General features: G+C 31.6%; 2 protein-coding genes across 2 annotated transcripts; one reads left to right on the top strand and one right to left on the bottom strand.

Moving 5' to 3' along the window:
* Nucleotides 1-5,181: 5,181 nt before the first annotated feature.
* LOC144563543 (uncharacterized) lies at nucleotides 5,182-6,760 on the bottom strand. The gene is made up of 3 exons (XM_078313039.1): nucleotides 6,721-6,760; nucleotides 5,618-6,651; nucleotides 5,182-5,316 (listed from the first exon to the last, which is right to left on the bottom strand). Exons 2-3 carry the CDS (start codon nucleotides 6,576-6,578, stop codon nucleotides 5,288-5,290), a joined length of 990 nt encoding a protein of 329 aa, XP_078169165.1. The 5' UTR covers nucleotides 6,579-6,651; nucleotides 6,721-6,760; the 3' UTR covers nucleotides 5,182-5,287.
* A 9,572-nt stretch (nucleotides 6,761-16,332) lies between these two features.
* On the top strand, nucleotides 16,333-21,980 carry LOC144562876 (haloacid dehalogenase-like hydrolase family protein). Its single transcript, XM_078312203.1, has 12 exons — nucleotides 16,333-16,797; nucleotides 17,257-17,508; nucleotides 18,015-18,110; nucleotides 18,628-18,781; nucleotides 19,063-19,149; nucleotides 19,238-19,338; nucleotides 19,436-19,528; nucleotides 19,622-19,693; nucleotides 20,001-20,120; nucleotides 20,215-20,265; nucleotides 20,491-20,679; nucleotides 21,383-21,980. The coding sequence occupies exons 1-12, from the start codon at nucleotides 16,351-16,353 to the stop codon at nucleotides 21,548-21,550; spliced, it is 1,830 nt and encodes a 609-aa protein (XP_078168329.1). The 5' UTR covers nucleotides 16,333-16,350; the 3' UTR covers nucleotides 21,551-21,980.
* The last annotated feature ends 156 nt before the right edge of the window (nucleotides 21,981-22,136 follow it).

Below are 22,136 nucleotides of genomic sequence, written 5' to 3'. Positions count from 1 at the left end.
TGGGCTGTGTTTAAGTTGATTGATAATTTTATATGGAATGTGTAAATTAATTATAAGCAATTAAGTTAATTTGTATGAATTTGTTTGATTTGGTATGCATGAATTTATTCTGTGAATATATTTGTATGAATTTAGGATTTTGATATATTTGTATGTATGAATTTAGCTGTAAACTTAATTTATAGTAGTTGATTTGCTTAATTACAGTTGAATTAAGAGTACTCCTCAGTAATTAGTCATATAAATATTATTTTGCTTTAGCCATAATTGATAAGATGTGTGATGAAAATTTAAGATATAGCAGGAAAGAAAATATACAAATTTATAAATCTGCCAAGCTAATAACGAGCTAGCTCGGCTCGCTCAGAAAAGCCACGAGTCGGTCTTGAGCAATAGTTTTAGCTCGGAACCTAAAATCTAAACTCGCTCGCTCAGCTTGATACACTAACAAGCCGAGTACGAGTGTGGCCTAGCTCGCTCTTTAACAGCTCGTTGCCACCCCTACTACGAAGCTTTCTATTTTTATTTTTTTTCAACGGTTTAGAATTAATTGCCAACAAGCAGACAACCAGAATTGAATCCAACAAATAAAACCCAGATTATATATTCTGACCTCATCAAACAATCCCATTTAGGGGAAGGCTGGTAATCCGAATATTTTTCTTGGAATAATGGATATTTAATTAAGCTCATATTTAACTGTACAAACATTATTATTTCAAGTTTTATTTGAATTGAAAATAAAGCTTTGGCACACAGAGATCCTGATTCAATGTGGTCAATGATTATAGTAAAAATCAGGGGAAGATCAAATGCTGGTGCAGGGCCATTGATTTTCTCTGCATGTGGTTTCTTTTTCTGGAACCAACTGGGTTTTACCAAGAATTTGTTTAGATGGTCAACTACATGGAAAATAGGCAATGATTTGGTCCATATGCAATTTTTTTTGTGAATATTAAAATAATGAAGTAGCTCAATTTTCAAACTTTATTAAAAAAAATATTCGCTTAAATTAGAATAGGTCTCTAATTTTGACTACCCGAATATGACTTTGCTTCACTTTCTTTACCCACACAATTCAACATAACCAAAATTGTAGAATGCTCTTATGGATAGATTAGAGACCAAAACCATCCATTTCAATTATTCAAACTCAACGGGTTAAATCAAATTAAATTTTTATTTGAACTGAAAATTTGCCTTTAATTTAGTAGAAACTTTGTGAAATGCCGTAGAAAATATCCACTTCGTTCTTTTTGTTTGGATTAATATCAGGTACGATTTTTCATTAATTATTCTGAATCTAATTAATTTGAGCTGCGTGTTAAAGCCAATCAAATTAACGCTACGTACCAATGAATTTGCCCCAAGTTGTATGTAACCAAATCGGCTGAAATTCTTGGAGATTTTAGGGATCCTGAAATCCAAAATCGAACTGTCTAATTTTTTTAAAACACGAATCTCAAAGCAGACGGTTTTTATGCATGAATAGCTACTGTTAAGAATAGTTAGAATAGCTACTATTTAAGAATAGCGCTAACTCATCGCTATTTGGAATATTGTTTGGATTGAATATTTAGAATAGCGATAACAGAGATTGAACATTTGAGAGAGTAGTTTGCTATTCCATGTTTTTGTAGGAATAGCGAGAACAACATTATTCTCACTGTTCCTAAGTATGTTTGGATGGATCAGAATAGCACTGTTCTCGATGTTCCCGCTATTTTCGCTACATCCAAACATACCAAATATATAGACAGTTGAATAGATAATTTCAGGATTCCTGAAATTTCCGAGGATTTCAGAAGATTTGTTACCAAGTTGTATCTGTCAAAAGAGAAATGCCTACGTACGGATCTATCATTAATGCATGACATGGACTTGTGATATAGTTAGGCCTTGCATCAAACATCATTTCAGTTGAATTCATCACTAATATCACATAAAGTAACTCAAATTTTGAGTTTAGATCCGGACCGCTAGATTTGTTTTGACACAAATATTAAAGATATTTTACCTCGGGCCAGATTTGTCCAAATTTTATCTGACAATATAATTCTAAACTCAAAGATTGAGTTTCTTCGGAGAATCCGGACTCATTTCAGTTGGAAATTCTTTAATTTTATGGTGGATTAACTACTCACTTAAATGCCTCAACAAATTCACTGTTCAGGCCGAAAAACTAATGAGAATTATGAATTGCAGTTGTGCGATTTTTGTATTTTGTTTTTGTAAAAATTGAGATTTTCTTTCGCAACTTTAATTGAAATTGAATTGGAACTTGAATCACGGTTTCTTTTTATTATTTACGATTTTTTTTTCAAAAAAAAAAAAGGATGACACTAAAGTCTTGTATTTTCATTAATAAATTGAACTTTATAGATAAAGATCATGCAGAAGTGATCGAGAAAAATTTTTAAAAAAAATTATTGCTTTACATGCACCAGAACTGTAGCATTTTTTTCTCACTTTATTTCTATTTTCATCATTTTATCTCGAGGAGGGTTCAAATATCTCCATTTTTTGTGCCTCCATTATGCCTTCATTTTTGAAAACTCTAATAACTCAAAATTTGAAACTTGAAAGTCAAAATAAAACCGTTGAATATGATCTACATCATTTTATCTATGCACATGTAAAATATTATGACATTTCAACTTTGTTTTGATTGTCGTCAAGAGATTGTAAAAAAATGTACTAATATGGATAATTTATAGACGTTGATTTTTGAACTTATTAATTCGCATAAAATCAAAATTGAAATGTGATAATATTGCATGAGCATATAAATAAAATAACATAGATCACATCTAATGGTTTTATTTTGACATTTATAATTTAAATTTTGAGTTATTAAAGTTTTTAAAAATAGAGGCATGATAGAGACACAAAAAATAGAGACATTTGAACCCTCCTCTTTTATCTTTTCTCCGGCCTTTCATTGCCTTTTCTTTTGAAAATTACAGACCATTTGTTTTTTTTTTTTCATTACAAAAAAAAGTTTAAATAGCGTTTATCGCGTCATAGCGGAACGTCTAAAAAAACGACGCTATATCCATATAGCGTTGTTATAGCGCGCTATAGCACCGATAGCATCATAATTTTTATACTTCAAAAACGCTATAGCGTTATTTAGAAACTTACAAAAAAATTTAGAGATTATAATAAAACAGAGGATTAAATTTATGTCTAAGTCCAAGATCTCGTTTGCCGTCTCAAATTTTAGAACTGTCCCTAGCCATCAAGACTGAAATTTAAGCTTGCAAGTTGCAACAGCAACCAGGTCTTGCCTGACCATAAAACTATAATGAAAATAGTACCTCACAATTATTTTGTTGTTAACATCTTATATTTTATAATATATTATAATTATTTATTAGTTTTAAACGAGTTTGATAATTTGATTTAAATCTTAATGCATAAAAAGTTATAAGCATAATTTGTATATACTTAATAAAGAGTGGAACTAGGGTGTTCTCAAACTCATCAAGCCCTTCAAAATCTGTCGGATTGATTTCAAATGATAAATCAAAACAGTTGAAACCGATCTACTTCGTAAGTGATACATTTACATGTCAAATTTATAAATTTATAAATTAATTTATTATAAAGTCAAGTGTTAAATAACAATGAAAAATAAATATAAAAATAAACTATCAACTTTTTTTTTACTGCTCAAGGTAGATCCAGGGCGAGTGTGTCATGCCACGAACATTATTACTATTCCTATATAACATTTTGAAATTTTTATTAATATGAAAAAAAAAATCAAAATTTACAAATCTACAGCCATTTTGAACTTATATCTACTCGATCCAGAGAATTATTTTTCAGATCCAACGTCTCTTTTTGAAAAATAATTTTCTAAATCCAAAGGTCGGATAATTATTCTCTGGATTTGAAGTTCTGAAGAATATTCTCCATATTTTTTTAATTAAATAGAAATGTTATGATTTATTTAATTTTGTATTTAAATATTAGAAACATTTTTATATTTTTTTGAAAATAGAGGAAATACTAAATAAATATTTTATTAGAAAGACTGAGACAAATAACCCAGATCAATATTTTGCATGCTGAATTTTTGGATGTAAGAAAAATTAAAATATTGCTTTGTATTATTGGAAATAAAAATAAAAATATTTTGAATTTGAGTTATTGATCCCAGTTCAAAAGTCACTTCTAAGTAAATAAAAAAAAATCTTGTAATCCTTCTAGTATATTCAAATTGAAGATGTTGCATTATTTTGAAAAACAGTTTGATCTTAAATCATTCGCTTCTGTCAATATGTCATATCATATTTGCTTTATTTACTTGGAAGTGACTTTTGAACCGGAATCAATAACTTAGATTCAAAACATTTTTTTCAGTAACACACAAAGAAATATTTTAAATTTTCTTACAATAGCAAAAAATTCAGTCTGACAAATTGTTGATCCAAATTATTTGTCGCAGTCTTTCTAATAAATTTAATATAGTATTCCATTTATTTTCATAGAAATATAAAAATATTTCTCATATTTCAATAGAAAAAATAAATAAATCATAATATTTTTTATTTAATAAAAAAAAACCAAAACCGGAGAATTATTCTCCAAAACTCCAAATCCGAAAAATAATTCTCTGGATCCGCATTAACGAAGACGCATCTGGATCCGGAGAATAATTTTTCAGAAAGAAGAGCTGGATTCGGAGAATTATTCTTCGGATTAGATATATCTCTACATAACCCGAAAATGGTGAAGATTTTGAATTTTTTCTATTTTTTTTTTATATTAATAAAAATTTCGGTATAAAATTGTTGGACAATTCACCTAATCTGAAAAAAAAAAAAAAAGTGTTTTATCTCAATGGAACCGTGCTTTATTTTTCTGCTAATTAAAGTTTGTTCAACATTCAACAATACAAGGGTCAAAATAGTTGCAGAGCTATTTGAAGAGATATAAAGTCAATTGACTTCATTGTTATCCTATAATAAGAAAATGCAGTTGATTTTTCAATATCTCATTCTAATTTAGCACGCGAATCAATAAATATTGTTAGAACCAGGCACAAACATCCGAATGCATGAGTTTAAAAGAAGAATTTGATTTACTTTGAGTGCAAAACAAGAATATGTTTTGTTTTGCAAAACGACAAACATTACAATAATTTAAATTTAAATTTGATAATACAAAAGGTTCTCCTAATACATTATGTGAGATCTCCTAATGCAATATAAGAGTTCTTAGCAACATATGCTTGATTACATCATCATAAGATATATAGCTCATTATCAGAAATTCCTCACCAATCATCTTCTCTGTGACTATATCCTGAAATATAACAATTTTTTTAATGAGAATATGACATTACAATTTAATTCTTATGAAATTTTATTGACTGGTAATAAATTAGATGTAAAATGTACAAAACATTTGTAACAGCTTTTCAAAAAATTGTGTCGCTCTTGTTTCTAGGTATTTGAACCTCATTGACCAGCAAAATAAGTTACAAATCTAAAATCTATAATTCCTGAAAATTCACTGATTGTTACATACAGCAAAATAAGTTAATTGCTGTATTGAATTTTGAGGAACAATATATTTGTAATTTGAGTAAAAACAGGGGTGTTACCAGTAAAATGTTGCTGATATGGCTGCTCGTCGTTTGAACTGGAGAAGGATACGGCAGCGGCAGAGGTCACGGTATGATTATTTGAATTAAACATTTCTCGTTCCTCTCCAGTCACACCATGTTTCTTATCTCGATTAGGCCTGAGATGAGGATGAAGAAACCAACAGCTTTCTTGATCATGCCCGGTGCGATTGCAATGCTCACACTTGCTTGTTGGTCCTCCTTTACCTCTCCCCCTGCCGTGATCACCACCAACCAGATTGTTGCCTCCGCCGTATGTCACGGCCATGTCATTTCTTTCAAATTCGGTTTCGATTGAAGAGTTTGCTTGGTTCATAACACTCTTGATACACTCAAATTGCTTAACCAAGCTGATTGCTCTCTCCAAAGATTGTGATTCGGGAGAGAGTAAGATCTGATTAACTACTGGTTCAAAGGAAGAGTCAAGTGCTAATAAGAACTGAAACACACTTTCTTGTTCCATTCTCTTTTCTATTTCTTTCAAATCAGTCGTTGGTGGCTGATAGAACTTGAGTTCAGCCAATTTTGATTTAAATAACAGTGTGGAATCGGCAATCGACTGGCCAGGTTTCTGTTTCAATTGGGCTAGTTCTTGTTTTATTTGAAACAGATGAGCAAAGCTATTTGGCGGCCCATACATTTTTCGAATGGCTTCCCACATTTTAGCAGAGGTTTCTTCATAAAGAAAAAGGTTTGCGATATTGGGTTCCATTGAATTGAGTAACCATAACATGACCAAGGCATCAACCCTGTTCCATTCTTTTAATTCTGTGGGAAAATTGAGATCTTTTTCATCGGTTGGACACTTGATTTCACCACTCACCCAACCGAATTTTGCTTCGCCTCCGAGCGCAATCATAACATATCGACTCCATGTGCGGTAGTTACTTCCATTGAGTAGCCTAGTCGTGAGGCAGAGGGTTGTATCAGGATCGGCCATTTCTAACTGCCTATATTTGCTTCCGTTCGGAGATATGATCGGAGGAGCTCTCTAGTAAAGACGTGCTGCACGCCTTCATTCAAAACCAAAAAAAAATTTAGAAATAGCGAGAGGGATATATAATTTTGAGGATTTTGTTTACCTCTGAATCGGAAGGCAGATTATGTGAGCTCTTGCGTGAGATTCTTGAGCAAACCCTAATCGCTAATTTAATTGCTTCAATTTTTTCAGAAATGTTCAATCTGTCAACATTTTACAACACAAAATGAATCCTATTTTTATAGTTACATAGGAAAAATAGCCGTTAGAGAAGAAAGCTAAAAGTAGCAATAACGGTACACAGCTGGTTTCGAATTCACATCCTCTGAGATATCTCAATTCTCAAAGACTCAAAAATTTGAGTGTGTTTTTTTGTGTGGAAAACCTCAACCGTTCAAATACGTTCTGTACGAATCTCAAAGCACAAATAATACTGGCCCTGCGCTATCCCCGAATAGGCACCGTACACGTGGTCGCGCAAAAGTCGAAATATCTCAGAGGATACGCCGCGCTCGCTGATTTCCGTATCTATTTTGCATCGGAAATGGTTCAGTAAAGAATAAAGAGGAAAGAAAGCTAAGGGTAAGATTCGCAAATTTACATCACAGTTATGCTAAGTGCACCCGAAGAGGGGATCCCCAATGAGTTGATTTTGTTACGGATCTCCAACACCTATAATTATGGAAATGCCGGTGATTTTTCAATATTTCATTCCAACTTAGCACAATATTACTAAGTTGTTTTCTTTTTCTTTTTTAGTACAAACCGTAGGCACAAGACAACTCAGATATCTCCCTTTTCAAATTAAAATTCCAATCCAACTTCTGTTAGAGTTTGTTTTACAAAATTCCAATCCAATTCAAATTAAAAGATTGTGTCAAGGTCATTAAACTGAGTCTCTATAACTTAGCCATATAGTTGAATCTATGGGTGTAAAGTGTAAACAATCAGATGATAGTGGTCAAATCATATCATTATCCGTTATAATTTTTTGGATATGGATATAGATACGGATCGGATAATTTAAGTAATTCTTCTGATCGAATATCAGACAGATATGGATCGAAATGAATATAATTTTTATAATTAAAAATAAATTACTAATGTACATTCTAGAATAACATCTAAATTTTTTTTTTCATTTATAAATTAGATCTAATATTTTTCACAATAAGTTTGTTGATTATAAAATATATATCATATTATCAAAATATTAGTCACTAATTATGTCATAGTGTTATATTGTTCAACAAAATATATATGTATATGCAGTTTAATAAATGATTGGTATGAAATGCAATTTAATAATTAATTTAAGAACATAGAGTACATTAGTTGTAGTTTAGGGGTGTAAATGGTCGGATATGGATAGTTAAAAATCTAACCGTATCATTATCCGCTATAATTTTTCGGACAAGAATAGTCTCGGATACGAATACGAATCAGATAATTTAAGTAATTTTTGAGATTCAGATTCGAACGAAATTGGATAATATCTGATCCGTTTACGCTCCTAGTTGAATCACTGTTTTCTTGCTTCCTAAAATTTAGAGCAATGTACTGTTTTTTTTTTCTGTATACGACAAAGTATCTAGTAATTTCCAATTGTTTGCGTGAAGAATTTCAATTGGTGAAACATTTTTTTTTTCTTTACAAAGAGAATGATATAAAACTAGATCTCTTGTTTATATATAGTAGCTCAGATCTGAAATTTAGAAATAACCTTCAATAGATCCATCATTGGCCCCACTACAATTAACAACTTTTATCAGTTAATTACTAGGCTTAAATAATATAAATTTAAAAATTTCTAACTTATTTTTGGTAATTTTGCAGAAGAGTGAGGCTATGACACTATGCATAGTATAGATTCGTCTATATTATGGATCAATATCTCTGATTTTAAAGTTCAAACAGTTAATGTGAATAATTCAACATGATTATCATATGAAAATGTACTTGTAAATCTTTTTTTTTATTACTATTTTGTAGATAGGTAGAAATCACTTGATCTATAAGTTCTACACCGTTTAAAAGTAGTATTTTTCTACATATTAAAAAATAGTAAAAAGAATCTAAAATTTAATCTAAAAGCAAATTTTCATACAGAGATCGTATTGAACAATTCAATTAATTGTTTGAATTTTAAAAATAGATATATTGTTCCTTAATACGGAAGTGTAATTCTGTTTTACATATTCTTAACAAAAAATTGCATGATTTTTTGTTGACTTCAGTTGCAAGGAAAATCCACCCGGAAGATTGATTTCAAGAAAGATAAGAATTTGACGTCAAACTGCTAATCCTTACAGCATCGAAATATTTTTGATAAGTCTGTAAGCACGAGCCATTGACTAGTTGTTTTTATTGACGATTTGGTAACAAAATTTATAATCTCATCTTATATAAACACAAGCAACCTTCAGTGCTAATTTCCTTGGGTCCGTATATATTTGCAGCGTGGGATTACGGATTTGACCGTTAACGATTTATGAGAGAAATTTTTTTTTTTTTTTGCAGATCTCAATGAAGGCGCACAAATTATTAGACGTTGTATATCAATGCGAGTCGCTGAAAGCGGGGTATAGCAAATTAAATCACCCGAAATTTTTATTTATACCATATTAAAAAAAAAAAATTACAACACTCTCGTTTGGTGAGAATTCGAAAACTACTTTTGCTCCAAAAAATTGAGAACCACTAATTGGCCCTGCAGCTCCAGTTTAGAGGCCTTCAAATGAATTGACGCTCTATATATATGTATATTTTTTTCTGAAATTTTATATCTTGAAATCTGTACTTAGAGATCTTATAAAAAGTAACATAAGCAATTATGACTATTTTTCTGCTTAAGAATCTGTGCTTAGAAATCTTATTTTCTGCTAAAAAAATAAAATAAATAAGGCCGTCAATTTATTTATATCTTAGACAAGGCCCGCAAGGTGAATTGACGGTCCCTAATTTTTGAAGTCGCTAAATGAATTGACGGCCTCAGTGAATTTCGAATTTTCACTAAACTGAAGTATTTTAGTTTTTTTTGTGTGTGTGAATACAGTAGAAATAAAAATTTCAGCGTAATCACTTGATCGCAGCGCATTTCGATTTCACGTGTGACAAACATTTTAGACAATGTTTATAACTAAATACAAATATCAAGCTTTCTGATTTTAAACGTTCATAATAAATCTTCGAAGTTGAATTTTGAATGCATACCCCACTTAAAAAGTAATTATTTTTAAAAAATTATAAACAATTTTAAAATTTGGTGAGAATAATTTAAATAAGTTCACTTTAGGTGAGCACTCCAGCAAATATGAAGTAATCCATTTTCTTGTCATTCACCTAAAAATAGTTTAATAGAAATTATTGTCTACCTTTTACTAGCATTAATATTTACGTATTAATTTTTCAACTATTTTGAAAAAAAAAAACTTTTGACTTACAACAATGAAAATTAAAAATATTTTATACGCTTTAGATTCCGAATCGTCTGTATATAAAAAATGTTGCTTTTATACATATTAAATGCGTAAAGATATCTTAATTATAAAGGTTAAATAAATAATTTCTTAAAATCATATTTTCGAGTTTTCTTATATAACATATTTTTAAGCAACTGACTCTTCAAATTTTCTGTTATTATTAAAGACGAATTTCCTTTTGCTTCTTTATAGCCTCCAGCATATTGAGATTTTTTTTGTTTGTTATACCATACAATACTTTTGCGATTTAGAATTTTACATCAAAATTTCAAATGGCCATTAATTTGTAGATTCAAAATTAAAAGTTAGAGAAATTTTGCACGTGTAGAGAGAAGAGTTTTTACATGATCTATCATGCATATATTATTTTGTTATTGATATAAGTATGTTTAGAATTTGTGAACAAGACTACATACAGTCTCTTGTGTATAGAAAAATAGTTAAAAACCTTTTGAAAATAATTCTTTTTCTATATTTAAATAGAAACTTCAATAAAGAGATTGAAAAAAAAAATCACATTCATTATTTTATATATATTTATGAATCTTGCAATAAAATATGAGAGAAAATCAATACCAATTAGATGGTCATATTATTTATTATTTATATAATAATTATTACGAAAACAAATCATATAATAGAATATTATTCTTACTCAGTCACAGTGCAAAAAAAATCTCTGATGAACAAAATTGTAAATTATATATTCATCATAACCATCAAATTCTTAATTTAATAGTTTTACATTATATAAGAAACGGGGCAATATTCAATCATGCACATCTCCGTCATTCCTACTCGTTTTACTTTTTTTTTGTTGGGTTTTTTCCTCTATTCTCTCTAAACCCTATAAATCTTTTGTAATATACAAAAAATTTATTTTTTGAAGGTGATCTTTCTTTATAATTGTTTCAATTATATCGGGTGGTGCTATTTTGAAACAACCAATTATATTATTGGAAATGCTATTTTCAAACAACCACAAAATTTTATTTTCATATCCAATTTATATTTTATTATATTTTGTTAATTATGTCCAAAACTTAATACAAATTTGTATCAAATGGGTAAAATAAAAAAATGTTATTAAAAGAAAATGAAAAATAACATGTTTATTGTCTTTTTTATTTTTTGAATGTTAATGCTGTTATATTTTGAGAGCTAATTTAGTTATCATTATCTATACATTTTTTAGATTTATTTTTTATATTAAATTAGAAATATTTGGAAATTAAAATTTATCTATTAATGTCGAATAGAATAATACTTTATTTTATATATCATAATTAATTTGTATTCATTTTTTATCAATGTACTGAGAATATCAATGCAGTACTTATAATAGAAGTTATTAATAAAATTTATTATGCGATGCTAGACCTTGACATCTAAATTTCATAGATTTTATCACATTTTTCACATAGACAACTTTTTTAATATTTATTGAAAATTTTATTCAATTTGTTCTTTCTTTACTTATTATTTTTGTTGTTCAATTCATTAAAATTATGCAATAATGACTTAGCTTATTTAATTCAGCTCTCAAAATAACATTTTCGATAATATTTAATAGATATTTTATACAAGCTTTTATTAAGTTTTTACCTTAATTATAAGAAACTAAAAAATGATAAATTGGATATGAAGAGAGATTTTTTTTTTTTTTTTGTGTATTCGATGATAATCTAATTGTTGTTCTCAAAATAGCACTACTTTTTTCTATGTATTTCTTTTTAAAAATAAGGAATTTAAAATAGAAAGAGATAAATATTACAGACATAGAGAAACACATATTTTAAACATCTTAGGCAATCCAAAATATATCAGAGGTTATAACCATTGTTGAATGGAGACATGGACTGTTGGTCGTAACAGTACCCGGTCGTAAGCATACAATACCGTGTATACTTACAAGGCAATGAACAATTCAATCAGGACAATAAGCAATATAAAACAAGTTTCTAAATATAATCAGAGTACACAGTCTGGTCAGAGTATAATACAACAAAGTATCTCATCCGGATACCAACCAAAAGGCTAAACCTAGAATTATACAACAAAATATCTCTAGGGTCATATAAGGTAAACTACCAACGGCCTGCTACTCGTGTGCCTCCCCGAAATCGGACGCACCAGAACCTGTAAGGTAACCCGAAGGGTGGGGGTGAGAATAAATTCTCAGTGCGAATTTGACATAGTTAGATTATTGGACTTGCAATCAAGCTCCATATTCAGAAATGAAATCCATACAACAGCAATTCAAACATATATATATTCATAATAAAAAGAATGCATATGCTCGACAACAATTCAACCAGATGAATCACAATTAACAGAATTTTCAAGATGAATTTCAAACACAACACATATTTGGCTTAACTCGACTCATTAGGGCTTGTAACAACTACAGATGTTCTTTCGAGCTGGACCCTTTATCAAACCCTCGTCTGTAGGGTTACTGACACCTACAGACGTTCCACTGAGTTGGACCCTTTATCTGACACTCATCTGTAATCGCTTGGCTTAACCGCTTACTAAGGTCTGGTTCAAGTCATATAAAGAAAATCCTCTTTGAAATCATTCCAATATTCGTAACATTCAATTGACCGTCCAAATGCATTAACACGTAGGAGAATGCCACCGAGTCACAAACGTTACACATGTCACCCACGACTCCAAATCACACATCAATACAATCACTCACCCTTCGTCCCAACTGGTATTGGGAAAACTGAGGGCTGTTCACCTAAAGCGCTAGAAGGATCCAGGGCTCAAGGTCAGCTATACAGCTCAACCTTGCAAATTCGTCGGATCCAAGTCAGCTATACAGCTCAACTTCGTAAATCCGTTCACACACACAATTTGTCGGATCCAAGTCAGCTATACAACTCAACTTCGTAAATCCGCTCACATACATAGTCCGTGGTGACTTTCAATCAAAATCAGATCATAATAGATCGACACAAATGGCAACCATACAAGCATGCAAATCATTTCATTCACAATAATTCGAGTTTAATTTGATTGGGCTATGCAAATGATTTATGCAATTCAATGATGCAACAATCAAACATTCAACATGACAAACGAATAACAATTTAATTCCTGAAAATGAAATATCAAACAAGTCCAAGAACCCCGCACCTGATTACGACGAGCGTACCGCTTAGTTATGGTTCAGACGTCTCAAAATGTCCCGCAAGGTCTTGCTCAACCGAGCCTACGCCTATATTACACACATAGTTGGTTTAACATTGTTTACAATCGAGATGTTTACTCGAGTTATATTAGGGCTTATACTTCCCTTAATCCATACCGTATACTTTGGTACCGATCTTTCTTATACCTCTTTTTCCACTTAAGAATTTCATATTTGCATCTAGGTCATATAAACCATATACAATCCAATTTGGTAACAATTTAGGTACCGGTTCTCTATTTTGGTTTCCGCAACAATTCAATTTACCGAGTGGTTAACCCTAATTTGGTCAAAACCTCAAATTAGCCGTTAAACGTTCTAGCAATTCAAGATCAAGAGGTAACCCTACTGATTACAAGCCTAATCGGTTGGATTAAACTAATCAATTCACCATTATGCCCAATTTCAGTTTTGGCACGAAACCCTAGAAATCAAAATCCGCAACTGGGGTGAAATCGGGGAAATAATCGGCAAATAAACAATCAAAGAAGCTCAAGGAGCTAGTCTACAAGCAATTCAAACACAAATCTCGGCTTTAAAACGAAAATCCGAGAAATCGAGAAATATGAGATTTTAGAGAGAAACGGGAAGAGAAAGGAACACCGAATAGGAGAGCTAGGAGAGATCTACGGCTTCTTGCTCGGTTCCAAAAATGGGAAGAGAAAGGAATACCGAATATGTATATGTATATGTATATGTATATGTGTGTATGTGTATATGTGTATGTATATGCATATGTGTATGTGTATGTATATGTGTATGTGTGTATGTGTGTATATGTGTGTATGTGTGTATGTGTATGTGTATGTGTATGTGTATATTATACATATATTATAAAAACCATAATAAAGGCCAAGTCCTTATTAGTGTTATATTTAGACTTGTGATATCCAACTGACAAATAAAATCAAAGTTCACCAAAAAAAAAAAAAAAATCAAAGTTATAAAAATTTACGACATCACTTCGTAAATATATCAAATATTTTATTTTTTGACATATACTCTAAATAAGAAAACTTTTTTTTTCCCAAAATTATTCAAATCAAAATACTAAGATCTCTAAAAAAAAAAAAAAAAAGGGACCATGGGGCGCTCCGCTAGTTGGTATGGAGCACCCCAGCCACGGGCGGTCCGTGGGCCTGGCGGTTGAGACATTTTTAATAAAAAATTAAATGTAGGGTTATTTTTAAAATTAATTTTTTTTAAGGATATTAATAAAAATGGCCGCAAATCTCGGCACCGAAACGATATGAAAAATTGAAAACCGTTTTTGGTACACATATTTAGATGAATATATTTTTATGTAAATTAGTACACACGAATAAATGCTTACGGTTTTGTTACTTTTGTAATAAGAAAAAAAAGTAAAAAAATGCATTGGATGGATATATTCCGTTTTACGTAAACGGACCTGTTACAAAATATAAATAAAAAATTAATGAATTAGGATGAGAGGTGGAGGCACATGCAATAAATGGGGGTCAATTGACTCCATTCATTTTCAAAATTTTTGTGTTTATTTATAAATTTCTATATATTTTAGAATAAAATGTTATGGAACTGTCAAATTGTACCTCCATTAGCGGCATAAAATTTTTATATACTTAATCGGAATCCACATTTATATTTGACCCCCATAGTATGAATATTTGGCTCCGTCCCTGACTATGATGGATATTATTACTGGCTTATACATGTAAATTACGACTTAAGAAAGACTAACCTAGAAATACAGCTCCAAATTAACTTACATGATTATTTATTTTAATTGACAATTTGGAATTTAAAATTGGCATAACAAATAACACAGAGTACTTAAGTTGCAACACTCGAACTTAGTTTATCAAAAGAGAAACTAATTTTTCTTTAAAACGTGATAACTATGAAATATGCTTATTTTGATATCTCACAGTTGATTTTTTTTTTAAAATTTATGACTATATAAATAGTAATGTATTCTACGAAGCACTCTACTGAATTTGAAAAAAAAAAAATTACTTATCCTATGCATTCAAATGCTACATATTAATCTACCGATTTTTTTTTAGTTAGCACTCCGATAATTTGAAATTAAACAAACACCATCCATGCTTCCTCAGTCCACGCATCTAATTTTTTGGTGTGCGTTCGGAGGAAGCGCATCGAATTGATTTTTTTCTTAGTTCTGTTATGAATTGTTTGAAATTTTTAGACTAAATTTTTTTTTGTTCTACATGTAATTTGTAGTATAAAACGTTCGTTGAATTGTGCGTATAATTTGTAGTAATTTGCGCACCAACTTACTTAGTATAAAATGCTGCTCGGATTGTGCGTATAATTTGTTGTAGTAATTTTTAGTTCAAATTTGGTTCAAATTTTTATTTGTTAAACGAGTATGTTTTATTTTCTACAATTTCACCTTCAAAATAAAATAGAACAGAAAAAAAATTAGTCCAAATATTTGAAACAATTCAGAACAGAACAAAAAAAAAATTTAATGCTCTTTCTGAGGGTGCGCATCAAAGCACCCTCAAAAAATATAAAACCAAAATAAAATAAAAATAAAAATAAAATCAATTTGATGCACTCTTTCAGGATGCGCACAAAAAAATTTGGTGTACGAACTGAGGGCGTGTGGGTGATAAAAATCGAAATTTGGAGAAATAGGTGGTGCATGTTTAATTTTGATTAATTGAGTTACTAACTAAAAAAATTTCGGATTAATTTTTGTAAAAAGTAGACCTAAAACCGTCAAGGTGCTTGAACCCTAATATTTGACTATTTTGACTATCGCTTTCTATAAGCATGACACACTCTGTGTCCCAATAAATAATTTATTAACACGTCAAACCCCATACCATATTTACTAACAAAGTCCAAAATGAAGATAATTACTATTCTAATGTAAGTATAACATTGACAAAGATTTCAAATTTCAACACTGTATAGTTTGTATTAAAACACACCCCGTTTACTTCATAAATCCACATAGCTAAACTTGATTTTGTCCCTTAATTATAACAAGAGGAGACAATTAATTGTTAATTAAAATAACAAACCACAGATTTCGATCATGTCTCAAATCAAGTGCTTTGAGCTCCATTCAGCGCTTCTCCAGTCTCCTCTCTCTGACCCAAAACCCATGGCACGAATCGTCGCTCGAGCGCTCCCTTTCTCCGGCCACTCGCGCCTCCGTTCTCCGGCTATCTCCGCCACGCTTCGGTGGTTCTCTCCTTCCTCTCTCCATGGCCACCCAGCTTCCTCCTCCCATTATGCCGCCCTTCTTCCTCCAACGCTTAGTCAATCTTCTTTCTTGCGGAGAAGCATCCACGTGTCGCCTGGCTACTCGCGCCAGCTTCCTTTCGCTGGATACATGATGAGGAGCGTGAGAGGGATTCGTAAGCTTAGGGGGCGAAATGGCGCGGTCAAGAAGCCCCCTCCGCCGCCAAAGGAAACGGAGATCGAGCTCTCTGTCAGAATTGGTTTAGACGATGATTTGCCTAATGATCATGAAGTTGTGGTAACATGTTTTGCTTTTCTTTATGAAATCGTTTACAAACTTTTGTACAAATGGGTTGAAACCAGTGTGGGTATGCATGGAAGTGGCTGTTGTTTTCAATACTGGTACTGGTTTCAAAACCTCTGGTGAAGATAGTTTTTTTAACAAAGGATTTTGATTCAGGATATTACATCAACAAGACAGTATAGAATATATTGGTTCATGCTAAATTTGTGCGTACATAAGCCATGAATTTTCATTGATAATATTCCTCGACTGTTAAAAATCAGATGATTGCGCAACATCAGTTTGATGCTTTGTAATTATGAGGCTGATCACCTTGCCCCCTCCCCAACCCCAAAAAAATATTTAAAAGTTAAAAAAAATGGTTACAGAAGACATCTCTCCTGTATATAAGTACATAACAACCTTGTGTTATCTTAAGAACCTAATTTTTTACTTCTGATTTTTTTTACATAGAATATTGCAGAGATGCTGAAATTGAATGGTCCTATGGCAATGAAGGTTGCATTGCACAGCCTCAATGGTTCTAACTATAAAACAAGAGATAATTCCATAACTGACTTGGGAAAGTACGAAAAAGTTGAATTATCTCTGGTTTTATGCAATGATGAATGTATCAGAAAGATTAATAATGAATGGAGAGGAGAGGATCATGCCGCTGATATGCTATATGTGTCACATCACGTAGCTGATCTCGATTTCCCTATTGTAAGTATTTGAAATTGTAAAATTCCAAATTTGAACTTAACATGTTGAAGTTCTGTTTTTATTGAATCACAGCACAACTTGCCATTTATCTTTAGTTAGCCGAACAAGTACCTAGTGGTTCCTTGTATTCGGTACCCAAGTGGTTACAATTACTCCCGAGATAGAACAAAGTAGACATCTATGGGGAATTAGGAAGGGAACACTTAATCACCCACTTATTCCTAATAAATAAGTGCTTGTTTTTGGAAAACAGATCTTGAGAATTTTTATTCACATTTTCATTATATCCATAATTTTATTTCAAATTTACCCTTTCTACCTCCATTTCTTTTTACTTCCATTGTAGAACTGATGACAAGTAGAAATGATACTTGCAAAATTATTCCACTAGAGTTTATTTACTCCTTCCCTAAGAAGAACAGTAAAAGAAGCAGCGTGGGGTAATTCAGTAAATAAGCCTTCTTCTGGTTTCTTATTCTTAAGGTTTTGTCTTTCCTTTGGCACAGTTAATGCTAGGCAAAGTGGTAATTTCTGTCGAGACTGCTGCTAGACAAGCTGAGGAGAGAGGCCACTCGCTTCTCGATGAAGTTAGAATTCTCTTGGTAAAAATACTCCTCACGCATTTATTGTTTTGCAATGAAACCCGGTTTATTTAGCTGACATGCAAATAGCTATGAGATTTTTCTTTTAGTTTGTATTTTACAAATTACAATGGCATCAATTATGAGATTTGAGTCAACAAGAAAGTGTCTAATTACCCTTGACTTCTCTTGTTAAGTCATATAAATTTTTCCTTAGATGATCTGAATTTGGAGCACACATCTGAATCTGGTTGACTTGGTTTTTAAATAGTTTAAACCTGTGTGAGTCAAATGGGTCATAAAGGGTTGGGCCAAAATTGTCATTATCTAACAGAATGTACATTTCTATTGCCCTAATCTAAGCGTCCAGTCTCATCAGTGATCATCCCAAAATATTGGTCAGTAGGTGCAAATGTCCAAGTATTGCTTGCTAGCTGCAAATGCATACAATGTTTCCTGTTAATTGGTAAAAAGAAATTAGTTTTGTTATTTTAAGCAATGTTAGCAAGCCATAAATAAAAGAAAAGGATATCCACAGGTCCGTGGCTTGTTACATCTTCTTGGGTTTGATCATGAGGCTAGTGATGAGGCAAAAAGGGAAATGGAGATGGACGAGCACTTGGTTTTAAAGGCTCTAGGTTGGACAAAGAAAGGGCTGATAAAGAGCATCAGTGACTCCTCAATTCCAGATGGTATATTTAGTTGATCCATTTTGCACCTTTTTTGGTGGAGTAATTTTATAATATTTTTAATATCTAAGCATTGTTGCAGCTCTTCCTAAGCAAAACCCCACGTTCACAACTAAACCTCAATAAAGCATAAGAAAAATGAGACAAACTGAGATCAGTAGGAACCTGACAAGTCAAAAATTGGTTGCAGTTACTGGAACCTCCATTTAAGTTTAAGTTTACTCACCATTTTTGGTGTTCAGAAATGCTTATAGTGATGAATTTTTGTCTAAGAATGTTTACAGAGCAGGTTTCACAAGATAAAATGAAGAAAGATAAATCCTTGCGATTTTATAGGCCGAAATTCAGCTATATATTCTGTGACATGGATGGTAAGAATTTTGGTTTGTTTTTTATTTTCTTTTTCTTGAATCTCAGTCTCTTTTATATTTACCTGTTCTTTCCTTGCCTTGAAATTAGGCACACTTTTGAACAGTCAAAGTCAGATTACGGAAACGACAGCTCAGGCTTTGAGAGAGGCAGTATCTAGAGGTGTAAAAATTGTGATTGCCACTGGAAAAGTAATCATTTACTTCCTCTGTAATTGAAAATCATGTTTCTTTAATTGTTTTTGGTCTTCATTTTTTTTATTTTTAATGTTCATTTTACGTGCGTCAGACCCAGCCAGGAGTTATAAATATCTTGAAAAATGTTGGATTGGTTGGAAAAGGCGGTGTTGTCTCTAATTATTCCCCTGGCATTTTTATTCAGGTTCTATTCTGTTCATGCAAAACCAAATTATATCTGAGCTTAACATGAAATGCTCTTTATAAATGAAGGTTTTAATGTACTGCTGCCTTTCAGGGTCTGCTTGTTTATGGGATGCAAGGAAGAGAGATTTATAGAAGAAACCTCGACCTTGGTGTCTGTAGGGAGGTAATAATATGTCTTACTATACTTTTTTATATTTCAGTATTCATAAATTTAATTGTGTTTATTTTTCAATGTTGTAATGTTGCAATAAACAACGTAGGCTAGCAGCTTTAAATATACCAAACTGCACATTTTGCACCATCATATTTTAATTTTCTTTTGGTTTAATCTTTAATATATATCTCATTCAAATAGTACCACTAGAAAACAGTTCACTGTATTGAATCAGGTTGGTGCTGTACTTGCTTTAGTCGCCATGATTAGGCCAAGATATTTTATATTTATTGCTTATCTGGGAATTATTTTTCAGGCATTTACTTATTCAATGAAGAACAAGATTCCTCTAATAGCATTTTGTCAGGACAGATGTCTGACATTATTTGAGCATCCTTCTGTCGATTGTCTTCACACTGTATACCACGAGCCCAAGGTGCTTCTTGACTGTAAATATCATATTATCTGAAAAAAAAAAAAAAAAATCTGGCTAGTGCACTTATATCTGCTGGGGCTAAATATGTTTTCAGGCTGAAGTTATTCCATCAATTGAAGAACTTCTCAACACTGCAGAGATTCAGGTGACTTTGCATGCTCTCTGTGTACGTCTGTGTGTGAGTTTGCATGCACCTTGAACAATTGCATTAGAGATTCCTGAATAATATTATTTTTTTTCTTCATTCTGACTCTGTGTATTTATAACTTACCTAGTCCTCAAGGGGTAAAATTTCTTTGATTATATGTGCTAAAAAACTTTCTTTGTTGTTTGCTAATTCAAAATTAATCTTTATTTGTTTATTTTATAGAAATTAATTTACCTTGACACGGCTGAGGGTGTAGCCTCCACTTTGAGGCCATATTGGGAAGAAGCAACTGATGGGCGGGCAGGAGTAGTACAGGCTGTGCCCCATATGCTTGAAATAGTACCACCTGGAACCTCAAAGGGCAAAGGTGTCAAAATACTTTTGGATCACCTTGGTGTTTCTCCCAATGAGGTAGTTTTTTCATATCCCACAATTTACAAATAAATGCCTGCTTAACTTCTCACGTATTGGCCTATGCCCGTACATACATTCTGAAAATGCTGTTCGATTGCAAATTTGTTTTGGAAGAGTAGGCATTCTGCCTACTAAATATAAAATATATATATTTTCAAAAAAAATATATATATATATATATAAAATATATATATATATATAAAATATATATATATATATAAAATATATATTAGCAAAAAAAATGTGTAGTATAAATAAGGAATAGAAGAATAAAAGAAAGGATAGAAGATAATACAAGCAATTTTGCGACTTTAAAAAGTAAGAAAAAAATTGATATTTCCGTGCTAACTATGAAATCTTGCCTATTGTTATGGAACACAAGTTTGTCCTGTCAATATTGATTGACTGTAGTTCCAGTGGATTCATTTTATTCTTGTAGCTGCGATTAAACTTAAGTTACACCTGATTTTTGGAAGCTTTTATTGACCATTTTTTAGGGTCAATTTGGTCATTTTCACTTGCTTTTAATGGTCTGCTGTTGTACTCATTGCGGATCATGTAAAGAATTTATAAAACGGGTGTAATTTGCATTGACAAAAGTAAAAACATGAATAAACAATAATATCTTAGCATGTGCATGAGCAACCTCTATGCAGTGCTGTCCATGCCTTAGATAAATTTATTATATTTTCAATGAAAGGTAATGGCAATCGGTGATGGTGAGAATGATGTGGAGATGCTGGAATTAGCATCTCTAGGTGTGGCTCTTGCTAACGGGTCCGAGAAGGCCAAATCAGTTGCTAATGTAATTGGATCCACTAATGATGATGATGGAGCTGCTAAGGCTATATATGAATACGCCTTTTGATTTTTCTTCAGTAAGAAAAATTATCTTTTATATAAAGGTTTTTCTGTGGCAATGAAGGCTGCGGCAGATTGTGCAGCCAGCCACTGTGCCTCAGTCTACACATTATAAAGAAGAATCATATCAGAATTCATGATGAAGCTGATATTCTTTTAATCTATAACATCTCTTTCCTTTTTTTATTGATTTTGAGCTGAGAAATTTCACCAAAATTGTTAGGTGGCCTTTTCACCATACAAGGTTTTAGAAACTTTTAGGTATCCTCTTTGCTTTTGCTTTAATAAGACGTTCTTTACCTGAAGAATAGCTAGCTTTTCGTCTTCATGTTTTTGTTTTTTTGTTAATTTTTTCTTATTCTTTTGCGCTTGCGTTGTATGCAAGTGATAAATTTGCAAACCGTTGTTATTCTCGATAGCGAAGTGGATATAAAGTGCATGCAAACTGATTGTTATTTTTTTCAGATTAAGGTCCCAATGTTTTCTTTTTTCAATATTATATCTCGATTAGCCTGATGGAATAAACACGCGGCATCATTTGCTGTTTCCTTGGAATCTAGTCCAGAGTTCTTGGTGAGTAGATATTTCTAAAA

The sequence above is a fragment of the Carex rostrata genome, chromosome 12 (genome assembly GCF_964058835.1).
Source record: "Carex rostrata chromosome 12, lpCarRost1.2, whole genome shotgun sequence".
In the NCBI taxonomy this organism is placed as follows: Eukaryota; Viridiplantae; Streptophyta; class Magnoliopsida; order Poales; family Cyperaceae; genus Carex; species Carex rostrata.
The sequence above is the reverse complement of the archived record's forward strand: the minus strand, read 5'-3'. Positions and strand labels throughout refer to the sequence as shown.